The 14,990-nt window shown below is 60.2% G+C and overlaps 1 protein-coding gene across 6 annotated transcripts in view; it reads right to left on the bottom strand.

Annotated features, from left to right (window-relative positions):
- Window positions 1–206: 206 nt before the first annotated feature.
- MGLL (monoglyceride lipase) overlaps window positions 207–14,990 on the bottom strand; it is a 276,564-nt gene continuing 261,780 nt past the window's right edge. For all 6 annotated transcript variants that reach the window (XM_067755704.1, XM_067755703.1, XM_067755705.1 and 3 more), the window contains 2 exons: window positions 4,894–5,109; window positions 207–2,871 (listed from right to left, as the gene is read on the bottom strand). In XM_067755704.1, the coding sequence (XP_067611805.1) occupies window positions 2,746–2,871; window positions 4,894–5,109 (342 nt within the window). In that variant the 3' untranslated portion in view covers window positions 207–2,745. The remainder of the gene's footprint in view (window positions 2,872–4,893; window positions 5,110–14,990) is intronic.

Raw genomic sequence — 14,990 nt, 5'->3', positions numbered from 1 at the left:
TGGGGCGGCCCGGCCTCTGGTGGCAGCGGTGGCCGCGTCTGTACGAGAAAGCTGGCGTGCAGTCCGCTCCGCAAGAGGGACAGTCAGGTCCGCATACTGGGGTGTATCAGGGGACCGGCCCAGACCCCCAGTGCAGCCTCGCAAAGGGCCGCTGGTCTCTCCGCAAGGGACGTTGCAGTCAGATCACAGACAGGCAGACGACACCATCAGAAAACATGTGTTTATTAGGGTTAGCTGTGGCAGACGTTGGTGCGTTAAGAGTTCTAATACACGGGTCCCCACTAACAGCGTACGTGTAGGAAGGTGGCTGAGCGGCAGCAATGACAATAACCAGTAAATTGCTTATGATCCTAACAGGCTGATGCCAGCAGTTGGTGAAGGAAAGAGCAGGAGGGTGGGGCCCTGCAGGGAGTTTCCAGAGCCCCCAAAAGCCAAGGGGAAGCTGGGGTCACCACTCCCCATCCCGGCAAAGTAATGGGCCCTGGCGGGCTTGGGACCTCCAGTGGCTGCAGGTGGCATCTTTTCCTAGAGACTTTCTCAGGCGTGAAACCACTTCGTGTGGCCCAGCGTGGCCTCTGAGTTACAGGGCGGCACCGAGTTCACAGGCGTGCTTGGGCCCAGCGTCCCGAGTAATATGTCCGTCCTCCCAGGCGTGGTTTGGATAGGCTGCACGTCCAGGGCCCCTCTGTGGCCTCTGTCCTCCTGTCACCTCGAGCCCAGGCCGTGTGTGACCTCGCTTCCTTTCCAAGCCCAGCTCCCCTGCACCACGGCGATGGCATGGCGCTGGTGCTCCAGGTATGGGCACGGAGCCGCCAACATGGAGGGTGACCCCAGTTCAAGACTTGCTCGGTGCAGCAAGGACGGGAGGGTGCTCCCTGGGGGCCCTCCAGACGCTGCTACCTGCACCCCTGACTCAGCAGGTGGACGTACCCTGTGTCCCCTCCCAGATGAGGAAACAGTCCTGGTTTCAAAGAACTTTTTTCTTTTAAATATGGGCGATTCTTTAACCAGATCTGTAAAGGTGACTGAATATGCCTCTGTAAGAGCTTTCAGATAAATAAATTCATGCATCGAAAGCTTACTGGTCAACCCACGGGCCTGGTATTTACTCTGGGATGTGGCCTTGCCACGGCGTGCTTCTGGGAGGTGGGGGTGGGCTGTGGCCTGCAGGCGGGACGGCTGGGCGTCTGGGGTTTGTGGGTGGAGTTTCTGCCGGTCCTTAGCCCGAGAGCAGGAACTTCCTCACGGCTGCCCAGCTGGGCAGGTGGGGCCGACCTCTCTGCATTTTCTACATGTTTTTCTCCTCTGAAGAGAAGCCAGAGGAATAAGACGTGGCGATGAAGCCGCTCTCTGTGGGGACCCAGGCGCCGTCCCCCGGGGCTGGGTGCCTGGGCGCCTCTCCCTCCCAAGGGGCAGGGGCAGCAAGACACGCACCAAGGCCCCCCCCAGCTGACGGTCGCTGGGGTGAGCAGCTCGGGGGCCCTTGGAGGTGGACCGAGAAGCAGACCTGGAAGAACACGGCACACGTGGGGCATCAGCTCCCAGCGCTGGAGGGGCAAGGGAGTGGGGAGTCCTGCCCCCAGCCTCCACGTCAGGCAGGGAAGCCTTGGGGTGGCGGGACCGCACCTCCCCCAAGGTTCCACGCCCCGGCAGCTCCATCCCCACCACGGCCACATCTGCAGGTGGGGCCTCAAGACCTGACAGCGAGTCCCATTTCAAAGTCAAAGTACCCCCCGGGTGGGTGGTGACCCCGTTTACTTCTGGCGCAATTGAGGGCCAAGGGGTGGGGGGCTGCGGGTTTGGCACCGAGAAAGGCAGCGGGGCTGCTGTGGCCTCAGGCCTGCAGCCGTGGGCAGGGCCACCGCGTGGGGAGCTTCTCCGGCCACCAGAGGTAGCTGTGCTGCCAGCACCGAGGCTCCCAGGGCGGCTGCGGCCCGGCAGGCAGGGGCTGGGACAGGCCTGTCCCGCACGGGGCTCCTAGGCCCGCCCCCCGGGGCTGCACAGGGCTGTCGGGCATCCATGCCTTCAAGGCCCCTGGTTCCCCCCCCACACCCGGCTCTGCTTCAGAACAGACGCTATACACACGAGGCACTCCATCTCCAACACAACCATCCTCTGAGCCCCAGGTAACACTAGTCAGCGACGAACAGCCGCCCTGACGTGCCCCGCGGAGGGAAGGGGGCGAGGGTGCCTCTTCTGGGCCAAGCCCCACCTGCCCCACAGCCCACCCCGGGCTCCCGGCGGACAAGGAGCTGACGCGGGTCACGGGTGGACACGTGCCGAGGAAGTGCAGGCATGTGCTGGGCCGCGGCGGCGCCAGTCTGCCGGGGAAGTGGACGCCGCCCCGCATCCGGCGGCCAGAGGGGGCCCAGCCGAGGCAGTGAGGGCGGGGCGCGGGGTGGCGGGAGGGGACCCCTCCAGTTATTGCAGCGGGGGTCCTGGGACCCTGCGGAGCGGGAGAGGCGGGGCAGGGCTCTGCGGCCTAAGGCCTTCCAGCACATTCTCTGGGAAGTGCCGTGACCTCCTATTTTTGCATAAAGTGTCCACCACTTAAGGCAGATCCAGTGGCGGACGGCCTGATGTGCGACAAGACTGTCTTTTTTCTTTTTTTTTTAGTAAATTGCGCTAGGGATTCCTCCAATTTGTGATTTTTGTTTGTTTGTTGGCAAGCCACATCTAAGAAGCCAGCTCCTGCCCTTCCTCTGCCTGCTTCCCCGACTGTGGCCCGACGGCTGGCCAGGGCACTCAGGGCGGGGACCCCGTTCCTGCCGCCGCTGTTCTTTGAGAGACCCACGTGTTTATCTCACGGAAGACGGAGCTGGTCACTTCAGGAAGCTCTTTGTGGAGGATGTGGTAGGCACCTTCGTAAATCTGCAATTAGGAAAGACAGGAAGTCACGGCTACTGCGAGTGACGTGTGGGCAAGGCGGCCGGGCAGCGGATGGAGAGGACCCCCTCTCCACGCACCCACGCCTGGTCAGCAGGTGGTGCTGCAAACAGCTGGCAAGGTCCCAACATGTTCATCAGATCCTTTCTTGAACCACTGTCCCCTCTCCACGCCACTCCCCCTCCAGCCTTGCCCCACCTGCGCCTCCTCTTCTCCCTGTGGGACCCCAGCCTGACCCGGCTGACCCTCACTCCTACCCGCCCACGGTGGTGGTCCTGACACCAGCCCCACGGCCCTCACATAGCGGTGGCCGGGGATCACTTGCACTCTCGTAGGACTTGGCTTCTCGGCATCATTCAAAAGCTGGCCAGGGGAACCTTCTAGAAACACCTTCCTCCGTGGTTCCCACAGCTCTCGACCCTCCTGGTCTTGCTCTCGACCCTCCTGGTCTTGTTCCCGCCGCCCTCCTGAGCTGCAGGCTGGTGCGGCCGAGGCGGGGTCGGGCCTCTTTCCCCCTCTCCCCAGGAGCCCCGTCCAGGCCCCTGGCTGTAAAACCACCCGTGTGCTGATGACTCAGAATCTCTATCTCCAGCCAGACCTCCCCTGAACTCTCCATGTGTATAACCACCTGCCTACTTGCCGTTTCAGCGATTTCTAACGGCTATCTCCAAGTTTGTTTGTTTTTTTCTTTAAACTGTAGTACACATCATATAACATGAGATTTACCATCTTAACCACCTCTGAGTGTGCGGCTCAGTGGTGTTAAGCATCTCTGCACGCGGTGCCGTATTCTCATCCTCCACAACTGAACCCTGTCCCCGTTACAGTGCCCTCCTCCCAGCCCTTGGAAACTCCACCCGACTTTCTTTTCTTTTCTTTTTTCGGCTGCGCCACTCGGCTTGCGAGATCTTAGTTCCCTGCCCAGGGCCCCAGCAGTGAAAGTGCGGAGCCCTAACCATTGGACCGCCAGGGAAGTCCCTCTACTTTCTGTTTCTATGAGCTTTGACTACTTTGCATATGTCATGTGCGTGGAATCACGCACTATTTGACCTTCTGTGACCGGCTCATTTCGCTGAGCACAGCCTCCTCCAGGCTCATCTGCGTCAGAACTTCCCCCTTTTCAAGGTTGGAAAACACCCCCTTGCCTGGACGGACCACCTCCCCTCAGTGGGCACCAGGGCTGCATCCACCTCTTGGCCGCCGTGAACATGGGGTGGAAATATCTCTTCGAGACCCTGATTTCAATGCTTTTTCTGAATTTCAACTCTCTCTCGGGTGTGCCAGCGTGGGACTTGCGGCTGGGACCGTCTCCTGCCGTGATGCGAGCGGCGTTCCTTCCCCTCCTTCCTCCTGCTGTTCGTCCGGGCCTCCCTCTGGCAGGGGTGTTGGGCCAGGGGCTGCCACTCTTAGCCGCGACGGAGGGGCGCTGCACAGTGCAGACACGTGAGAGCCTTTGTAGCACAGCGCGCTGGGGCAAGCGGTGCAGGGGGCTCGGGGCAGAGAGCTGAGTGCCAGTCCCGGCACCCATGCAGCAGGTGTGGCACCTGCGGGGAGCTGCCGCGTTCCCTATAACCTAGCGGGAGGTGGCCCTCGACCGGGCCGTCCACTCGGCCGTGCCCAAGCTGGGGCAGCACTGTCCAGGGACACGTCTGTTCGCCCGTGTGCCCTGGGGTGGCGGTCTGCCCAGCCGACCACGCAGAGCCACCTTCAGGCTCCGCTGCCACGTGGCAGGGACACAGCCGGTGCACCTGCTCTCTCCCCATCCTCCAGCCAGGGGTCTTCCCGGTTCAGCCAGACACCCGGGAACTGCTCCACGTGGAACAGCATTTTCCATCCTGCTGTGCGTGACACGCCTAACGCCCTCTGAGGAGGACGACCTTTTCTGCCCGGAGGCCAGGTGCGGACGTGCCTCCCCGGGGGCCAGGCCAGCCCTAAACCAAGGGTTCGGGCAGGTGCCCTAGAGGGACGTCACTCTCCCCACCCCGGGGACGTGGAGCAGCTGCTCACCTTGAGCGTCTTGTCCTGGCTCTTGGCAGACTCCATGAGCAGGTAGGCGCCCCTGCTGTCGCACAGGCGGTCAGCAGAGCCCTGCAGCAGCAGGAAGGGCAGGGTCAGCTTGGGCAGCGCCCGCTCCACCCTCGACACGGCGTTGAGCAGCTGGGTGCCGAAGCACACCTTCAGGCCCGCGCGGCAGATGAGGGGGTCCGTGTTGTAGATGTCCACCTGCGGGAGGAGAGAGACAGGGCCCGTCAGGCCCTGGCGGTCCCTCCTGCTCTGGCTCTGAAGAGCCGACCCCGGCGGCAGGCCTGGGGTGGGGACCCCCGGTCAGTCCGGCCGCGCTGCCCCTGCTTCCAGCCTGCTCTGTGACCCCCCCCCCCCCACCGCCATCCACGCCTGTGCCCTGGGACGGTTTCAGTATCAAGCTGTGGGTTTTCTTCACGTGAGCGACATCGTACGTTCGCTTTGATGAGTTCACACAGGAACAGCTCAGAAGATGTTTCGGTGTCAGTCTGAGTGGATTCTGTTTTCTCTAAGTCTGTCTGTCCTGACACAGTGTCCCCTGGTTGAAGAGGGTGAGGGGCACCCACGACTGCCGGGTCACAGGGCTGTGTGTGCGGGAACGAGGCCAGGGAAAGGCTTGGGCAGGACACCCCCGCGGGCTGCAGGACGTGGCTCCAGCAGGCGGCCTGCCAGCCTGAGAGGCAGGTCTGCTGTCCCCCTGCGCCTGTGGACGTGCGCAGCGGCCGGGCCCGCCCTCCTCAGCCGTCAGCCTGCCGGGACCTCCTCTGACACTGGCCTCACCTGCGGCTGAGGATCTGACCATGCCCTTTGCGGGGCTACCCGGGCCCCGTCCTTGACTTTCTGGCTTCACTCCTCTTGCCCCAAGGGGACAGTGAGTGGCCTGCTTGCCGTGAGCTGAGACGGGACACATGCCCACAGAACTCTCCGGACCAGGTCGGGGCCGTGACCCCTCTTCCCTCACCTCTCTTTTCAAGAGCTGTGTGGTGTCAGGGGGGGTGAGGGAACAGAGGGTCAGCTGCCCGCGAGGAGGCTTGAGTGTCCACTGTGTCTCCATCTGACTCTCGGGCGGGGGCCGCGTCTCCCTGTGACAACTCCCTGCAGGGCCTCATCCAGGGTCCCAGATCCACTTGGAGAGGGACAGGCTGTCCCAGGTCCCCCCACCACCCTGATTCTTCCGGAGCAGGCGAGCCAGACCACTTGGGAAAAGCCACACGAGATGAATGAGCCCCTTACTGCAGCGGAGACGGCGGGCCTCCCGCGGGGCCGGGCCACCAGTCTGGGGGCCGAGAACACGGGAGCAGCAGGGGCTCCTTCAGGGTCTGCAAGGAGGGCTGCTCGGGAAGCGGTGGCGGGGCCAGAGAGCCCTGGCTGCCGGGTGTCCCGGTGAACGAACGCCCAGGGCCAGGGCCCACGAGGTCACCTCCTTCCTGAGCGGCCTGGCGCCTGCCCTGCTGACGGCCGTGAAGCCCCGCAGGGAGTCGGCTCCGGGTTAACCGCTCTGACGGCACAGGTGGCTTCCCACTCTTGGCTCTCTTCCCACGACTGGAGCACGTAGGCGCTGTGTACACAATGGTCCATTCTAGACCTGGGAGGAGCCGCCAGCTGTGTCGGGGAAAGGGCAGGCCCCTGTGCCAGCCACCACCGCATGGGGCGGGGGGGGGGCGGGGGGGGGGCAGAGGGGCGGCCGGGAAGGCAGGGCAGGGACCGCCTCCTCTCAGGGAAACAGGCTCAGAAGCCCAAACTCTCCCCTAAGGTAACCAGCCCCGCCCAACCCCAGGGCCTTTGCCTTCTGAGGGCTTAAGACCTAAATCCACCAAAAGTTCTCCTAGTGGGGGAGGGTCGTGTCCTGTCCCCCAGGCAGGAGACAGACAGCGTTCTCCCTCCCAGCCCAAGCCAGGCCCGGAGCACCGGTCAACAGCCTGAGCCCATTCAAAACCAAAGACCGAACAGTCGGTGCCCGAAGATCACTTACTGTGGGATTCCGTCTCCACGAAATTCTTAAAAAGACAAATCGGGGGCTTCCCTGGTGGCGCAGTGGTTAAGAATCCGCCTGCCAGTGCAGGGGACACGGGTTCGAGCCCTGGTCTGGGAGGATCCCACGTGCCGCGGAGCAACCAACCCCGCTCGCCACAACTACTGAGCCTGCGCTCTAGAGCCCTCGAGCCACAACTACTGAGCCTGTGTGCCACAACTACTGAAGCCCGCGAGCCTAGAGCCCATACTCCGCAACAAGAGAAGCCACTGCAATGAGAAGCCCGCGCACCGCAACAAAGAGTAGCCACCACTTGCCACAACTAGAGAAAGCCCGCGCGCAGCAACAAAGACCCAACACAGCCAAAAATAAATAAATAAATTTATATTTTAAAAAAAGGACAGGGCTTCCCTGGTGGCGCAGTGGTTGAGAGTCCGCCTGCCAACGCAGGGGACACGGGTTCGTGCCCCGGTCCAGGAAGATCCCACATGCCGCGGAGCGGCTGGGCCCGTGAGCCATGGCCACTGAGCCTGCGCGTCCGGAGCCTGTTGCTCTGCAACGGGAGAGGCCACAACAGTGAAAGGCCCACGTATCGCAAAAAAAATAAATAAATAAAAGGACAAATCAGAGAAATGTAGACCAGACGAGTGGTGGTCAGGCTTGAGGGCGTGGGGCTACAAAATGGCAACATGGGGTCTTTGTGGGGACGGCCTGACTCACCCCCGAGGGTATCCTGGTCGCCATAACCCTGTGGTTTTCCAAGATGTCAGCTCTGGGGCAAACTGGGCAAGGCACACAGCTCCTCTGAGTTATTTCTCACAACTGCACGTGAATCAGAGGTCTCAAAGCACAAGTATAGTTAAAGGCACAACAAGGACTCGGTCTCTGGCAATCTCTCTTGCCCCCCCGCCCCCCATTTCTGGAGCACAGCCGCGAAGACACCAACTGGAGGCTGTGGACCCGGGTCCAAGCCAGGGCACCTTTGCTCCAGGTGACCAACCTCTGGAGGTGTGTCCACCAGCTGAGACGTGACGTCTTTTCTCTTGGGGGGAAACCCTGTGAGGAAGACCACCCAGCCCTGACGTTTCCCAGCTGTGTGACATGGGCAAGGCTCTTCTCTCTGGGATGCAGTTTGCTGATCTGTGAAATGGGGGTGACGGTGGTCACGCCCCGGAGGACGCCGGGCGTCTGGATGGGATGTGCACCCTGGGGCCCAGGCTGGGTCTGCCCCACAGCGAGGCTAATGCCATGCGGCCGCCTGACCCCAGCGCGGGGCAGCGAGGTGCAGCGTCACTCCTCGGCCTGGGTTTCCCATCGAGGAAGGGTCCTCTTCCGAGCCCCAGCCTCTTCTGGCACCTTCCCTGTCGGGGGGTCTGAGGGCTCTCAGCAAGGTTGACTTGACAGCTGGGAACAAGCCAACTGGGGCGCCTGCCTTTTTTTTTTTTTTTTTTTGTGGTACGCGGGCCTCTCACTGTTGTGGCCTCTCCCGGCATGGAGCACAGGCTCCGGACGCAGGCTCAGCGGCCATGGCTCAAGGGCCCAGGAAACCACTGCGCCACCAGGGAAGCCTGGGCCTGCCTTTTGAAAAAGCTTTGCCCTGAAGCACAGGAAGCAACCCACAGTTGGGAGCGTTCTTAAACTTCTGGTTGAGCAAAATCCAGGAATCACCCCCCACCCCCACCCAGTCAGATCTCTTGACCTCTTTTTTGAAAAGCTGTTCTGGGATAGACTCAAAATTAGATTAATTGGAACAGTATTAGAAATAACTAGCCCTGAGCCCTCACCTCTGTGCCAGGTGCTGTGCCGAGTGCTTTACATGTACTTGCCCCTCAAGTCTCTGCAGGACCCCTACGCAGGGGCTGTCATCATTATCCATTTTACACATGAGGAGACTGAGGCTCAGAAACGCTGGGTGACTCACCCAACGTCACACAGCAAGTAAGGGACAGAGCCAGGATGAGAACGAGGCAGGCGGGCCCCACCATCAGCATTCCCAACCTCTCACCACGCTGCGCTACGTGTTTAGACAGGAGGAGGTCAAGGTGAGTCCTGTGGGCTCAAGCGGCCAGGGGGCGTGGAGTTGCAGGGAACCAGCACGCCCCAGGAGAGAAACGGGTGCGTCCCTGGTGAGGACTGTAGCGTGCTGCCACCCTCACGGACTGCCACGGGGTGGGGGGGGGCCTCTGAGCACAGGTGAGTGTCCTGCCCACGTGATTTCACACTTCCCAGAGAGGCCCAGCCCAGCAGGCCCAACCTCCTGCGTTCCCTCCCAGGCACCTACAGACATGTCTGCAGCTGGTCTTCCGACTCTCCTTCCAGCCCATCCCCTCCCTCTGCCTACGGAAACCTCATCTTCCACCTGCTTCAGGGCCACCTGGGATTCCCATCTCCTTCCTCCGCTGTTTCCATCTCTCTTAATCCACCCATTTTCACCCCAGGGAAATCAGATAGCCTTCCCCGGCACACTGGAGAGAGCAGGGCAACTCTACCCAAGTGTTCTCTGGAGCCAGAAACCTGTGGGAACCCGAAGATGAACTGGCAGGTCTTTGCAGAGGCCATGTGTTCGCCCCCGCCTTGGTCGTGAACGGCAGGACTGCTGCAGAGGGAGCTGGACAAGAGAAAACCTCTCCTAGGCCTCGCCTCTGGACTTTTTGTTGGGAAGCTCAAGTTTCCCCCTGCCCCGCCTCTTTGTCCGCTGTTAACAGACCCACGATGTGACCCTGAACACAGGGCCGGGTCCGAAGCACGAGTGACACAGTGTCTGTTGGCCTGACGTGCCGCCTGCAGGGTGGGGAGGGGACATAAGGGTCCTGCCTGATTCCACAGAGTCTCCCCAGCACGGCCGACTGAAGCAAGCCCTGTTTACCGAGGCCCAAGTTCCCGCTATGACCCCAACCCCGGAGCAGGCGCCCCGCCCTGGGGGACTGAAATTCCTGAGCCGGACCAGAGGAGAGCCACCAGAAGTAAGGACCTGCAGTTCCACTTTGGACAGAAAGAGGACTAATGGGGATTAGCCTACATGTATACACTGCCACGGATCAAGGGCGTGTGAACTACCGAACATCTTTTCCCGAGAAGTGCTTTCTGCTACTAAAGCTTGAACTCCTGTTCACCCTTGTACCTGCTTTTCGAGCCCTGAGGTGGGCCGGCAGGTCAGGCCCTGGGCAGGTGGGTGCAAGCGGTTTGCACAAACCCGCCACAGGGCACTGGAACCAGAAGTGATGCAGAGGGTCACCTTGCTTGTGCCTTGGGAGTGGTGGTCCCTGCAGTGTGACCCTGGAACCAGACACAGGTCCTGAGTGGTCACCGAGGGAAGGGAAAAAGCAGACCCACGTTCTGCACCCAATCACACGGGCCACGGCCACCTTTTCACAGGCCCAGGGATTGAATAAATAATAAGAGAAACAAGAAAGAATCACTGGGGTCTTGCAGGACCATGTTCACAACTGCTGGTCACAAAACAGCAAGATCGCGTGGTCTCATGTCTTGGAATCAAATGTTGGTCACAACTGAGGAAATCAGAACATGGACCAGATGGTGAGAGGTAATGAAAGGAATGATGACAGGGAATTACTGTTACTTTCCCAAAGTGTGATGACAGAATGGCTTGTGCGTGAATGTCCTTATTCTGGGTCCTTCCTCTCGGGCAGCACATGCTGAAGTACGACCACAGGGTCTGCAACTTACTTCCTTTCAAAAGTTTCAGGGGACTTCCCTGGCGGTCCAGTGGGTAAGACTCCGCGGTCCCGATGCAGGGGGCCTGGGTTCAATCCCCGGTCGGGGAACTAGATCCCGCGTGCCGCAACTAAGAATTCACACGCCACAACTAAGAAGCCTGCATGCCGCAACGAAGATCCCTCGTACTGCCACTAAGACCCGGCGAAGCCAAAATCGATAAACAAACAAACAAACATAAAAAAAAAGTTTTAGCCAAAACAATGCCTCTACTTTATGGCATTGGATTTGGCAATAATTTCTTGAATATGACACCAAAAGCACAGGCAACAAAAGAAAAAAATAGATAAACTGGACTACCTTAAAATGAAAACCTTCTGTTCATCAAAGAACACTATCACAGAATGGGAGAAAACATTCACAAACAATGTACCTGGATAAGGGGTTATTATCCAGACTATATAAAGAACTCCTACAACTCAACAACAGCAAACCTGATTAAAAAATGGACAAAGTACTTGAACAGACATTTCTCCAAAGAAGATATATCAACACACATGGCCAATAAAGCATGTGAAAAGATGCTCAATATCACCAATCGTTAGGGAAATGCATATCAAAACGACCTGGCAACCCCCCTTCTAAGTATAAACCCAAAAGCATCGAAGGCAGGGCTTTGAAGATGCCTGCGCACCCATGTTCACGGCAGTGCTATTCACAAGAGCCAGGAAGCGGAAGCAACCCAGTGTCCACGGAGGATGAATAAATTAACAAAACATGGTCTATACAGACCATGGAATATTGTTCAGCCTTAAAAAGGAAGGAGATTCTGACACCTGCTACCACACGGATGAACCCTGAGGACATTATGCTCAGTGACATAAGCTGGTCATGAAAGGACAAACACTGAGGTCCCTCGAGGAGTCAGATTCACGGGGGGGAGGGGCTGGGGGGGCTGGGGAGCTGGTGTTCAGTGGGGAAGAGTTTCAGTTTGGGAAGATGAGAAAGTTCTGAAGATGACGGTGGTGACGGATGAACAATGTGAATGTATTTAACCCCACTGAACTGTACACTTAAAACTGGTCAAGATGGCCAATTTTATATTCTGTATATTTTAGCACAATAAATCTTAAAGTATTTAAAATATACGTCCACACTGAAATTCCATATTTAAGCATAGATAAAGGAAGCATGGCAGAGTACTTCCAACTGGTGAATTATGGGGAGGCGTATACAGGTGTATGCTATACTACGATGTCCACTTTTCTGTAGATTTGAAATTTTCCACAGTTAAAATTGGAGGGAAAGCTCCAGTTTGAATTACGGAAATTAACCTCTCCTCTCCCCGCAGCCTTGGCTTTCATGTCATTTTTATCCCCTTGTCGGGAGGAGCCACGCATCCCCTGGGCAGGTTTGGGGCAGGAGACCCCCGTGGTCAGACTCCTATCGGGGCTCGTATCGGCCTTGGCCAGTACCCCAAGCCTTGGCAAGTCAGTGGCGTCCTGTCCGCACGTACATGGGCCTCCAGCCCTCACCTCCCGGCCTGCAGCTGCCCCTCACCTCCCGGCCTGCTGCTGCCCCTCACCTCCCGGCCTGCAGCTGCCCCTCACCTCCCGGCCCGCTGCTGCCCCTCACCTCCCGGCCTGCAGCTGCCCCTCACCTCCCGGCCCGCAGCTGCCCCTCACCTCCCGGCCCGCAGCTGCCCCTCACCTCCCGGCCCGCAGCTGCCCGTCACCTCCCGGCCTGCAGCTGCCCCTCACCTCCCGGCCTGCAGCTGCCCCTCACCTCCCGGCCCGCTGCTGCCCCTCACCTCCCGGCCTGCAGCTGCCCCTCACCTCCCGGCCTGCAGCTGCCCCTCACCTCCCGGCCTGCAGCTGCCCCTCACCTCCCGGCCTGCAGCTGCCCCTCACCTCCCGGCCTGCAGCTGCCCCTCACCTCCCAGCCTGCAGCTGCCCCTCACCTCCCGGCCCGCTGCTGCCCCTCACCTCCCGGCCTGCAGCTGCCCCTCACCTCCCGGCCTGCAGCTGCCCCTCACCTCCCGGCCTGCAGCTGCCCCTCACCTCCCGGCCTGCAGCTGCCCCTCACCTCCCGGCCTGCTGCGAGGTCACCGGTGGTACCTCTGAGACTGTGGTGGGTGAGCCCTGCCCGGCCTGCAGCTGCCCCTCACCTCCCGGCCCGCTGCGAGGTCACCGGTGGTACCACTGAGACTGTGGTGGGTGAGCCCTGCCCGGCCTGCAGCTGCCCCTCACCTCCCGGCCCGCTGCTGCCCCTCACCTCCCGGCCTGCAGCTGCCCCTCACCTCCCGGCCTGCTGCTGCCCCTCACCTCCCGGCCTGCAGCTGCCCCTCACCTCCCGGCCTGCAGCTGCCCCTCACCTCCCGGCCTGCTGCTGCCCCTCACCTCCCGGCCTGCAGCTGCCCCTCACCTCCCGGCCTGCAGCTGCCCCTCACCTCCCGGCCTGCAGCTGCCCCTCACCTCCCGGCCCGCTGCGAGGTCACCGGTGGTACCTCTGAGACTGTGGTGGGTGAGCCCTGCCCGGCCTGCAGCTGCTTTCTTGCTGGACCCGTGACGGTACCTGGGAGAGAGGCAGGGCAGGGGGTGCCTCGTTTTGTCTGGGGCCTGGCTGGCAGCTGGAACTGCCTCTGACAGGGTCTCCACAGAGGCCGTGGCTTTTCTGCTGCCATTACAGCTGCTGACCTCAGGGATCTGCCTCTCTCGAGCTCGGAGCTGTTTCTGCCAGAGTCCCAGGGGAAGGAGGGCTGGGAGGCAGGGGTACGGACCCGTATGCAGGGCGCTGGCCTGAGCTGGGCCCGCTCACGCGCTCCCCCGCCGGCCACCCCACACGGAGGCCCACGCCAAGAGATGTTCCCATGGTTCCTTTTTTTTTTTAAGACGTCGGTAAATTATCAGCTGCCCGAAATAGCCAAGTCTTCTGTGGCGACATGAGCCATGAACGACGGCGAGTCACAGAGTAAGATCAGATAAGCAAGCAGGTTATACTGGAAAGTAATAACCGGCTCTCAGAGGGGCTCGTGGGAGGCTGTGTCCTGGGGGCAGCATGGGAGCCTCAGCCTATCTTTAGCCTTGGTTACGATGAGTCAAACGCCTCGGCATGGCCGAGCCTTCCCAGAGCTGGCAGGAGCTTCCCAGGGCCACGGGCAGGTGGCCTCCCAGCCGTGTGGGCGGAAGACACGCAGGCAACAGGGCAACAGTGGCCTGACCCCTGAGGCAGGCACACCGCAAATACTGGGTGGGGGTCTGGAGCGGAACCCACCACAGAAATGAAAGGAGCAGAGCTGGCCCCTTCTCAGCTCCCTGGGTGCCCGGAACTCACCATATGGCCAGCAGGCATGAATGTAAACCAGCCAGGAGACGCTTGGAGGGCGTCCCAGCACAGTTACAGAGAAGAGAGACTCGGTTCTAGAAGACAAACTGCCCCAATATATAAACAGTGGACGTTCCCAGCAGAAGACCTGGACACGGGGCCAGGGGATGGGGCCTGGAAGGGAAGCAGGGTACCTGTCTGTGAGCGGTCGGAGGGTCATCGATGGTGTGCAGGGGGCGTCAGGAGCTCCTCAGCACTTCCCCCTCACACCTCCCCCTCCGGCGGCCTTGGCCGGAGAACTATTTAGAACATTCAAGGCTTTTCAGAGTGGGAGGGATTCATCACATTCCAAAAAACCCGTGGTTGAGGGTGGAATGATTACCATGTCAGTACAGTAGGCCAGTGTGCTGACTGGGGGCTCTAACTGTGCACACAGACACAACAAAGGCCGAGCAGCCACTTGCTTGTCCCCAGGATTCCAGGAGCACTTCAGAGCTAAGGCTCGGACATGAGGACCTAGGCTCAAATCCTCACTTAGTAGCTGTGTGTCCCTGGACAAGTGACTTGCCCTCTCTGGGCCTAAGTTTCCACAAACATCAAATGTTAAGACTGACTTCCCGGAGCTGTGGAGGGGAGACGGAGGGCCGCGACGCGGTGCACTGGGTGGTGCTGAGCCAACGCCAGGCATGTCTGCCTTTACTCCTACATGCCGGGAGCCTGTGCGTCTGAGGGCTCGCTTCTGTGAAGTGAGGGTGTCATGCTGGCAGTCCTGGCTGCCACATCAAGCCCCAAACAAACGTCCTGCTTCCCCAGAGACACAGCCGACCTCCGAATCCCCCCGGGAGCCCGCCAGGCCCCCCGCACCCCAGCCTGCAGCCCCTTCCCCCATGTCCCACTTCAGTGAGCTTGTGAAGCAAATGGTTCCTTTCCTCCTGAGGCTTTTAAAAAGCTGCAGGCCTCCAGGGGAAATGTCTCGGCTAAAGTGGGCCTTAAGACACCCGGTGCTGGATCTGGGAGGTGCCTCTTCTGAACACATTTTCCCCCTCGGCACTGCTATTTTTAACGCTCAGCAGAATGTTGAAAGGGCGACTCAGAGAGAAGGCAGGAGAGG

This window comes from Pseudorca crassidens, chromosome 10 (assembly GCF_039906515.1).
Source record: "Pseudorca crassidens isolate mPseCra1 chromosome 10, mPseCra1.hap1, whole genome shotgun sequence".
Classification (NCBI taxonomy): domain Eukaryota; kingdom Metazoa; phylum Chordata; class Mammalia; order Artiodactyla; family Delphinidae; genus Pseudorca; species Pseudorca crassidens.
The sequence above is the reverse complement of the archived record's forward strand: the minus strand, read 5'-3'. Positions and strand labels throughout refer to the sequence as shown.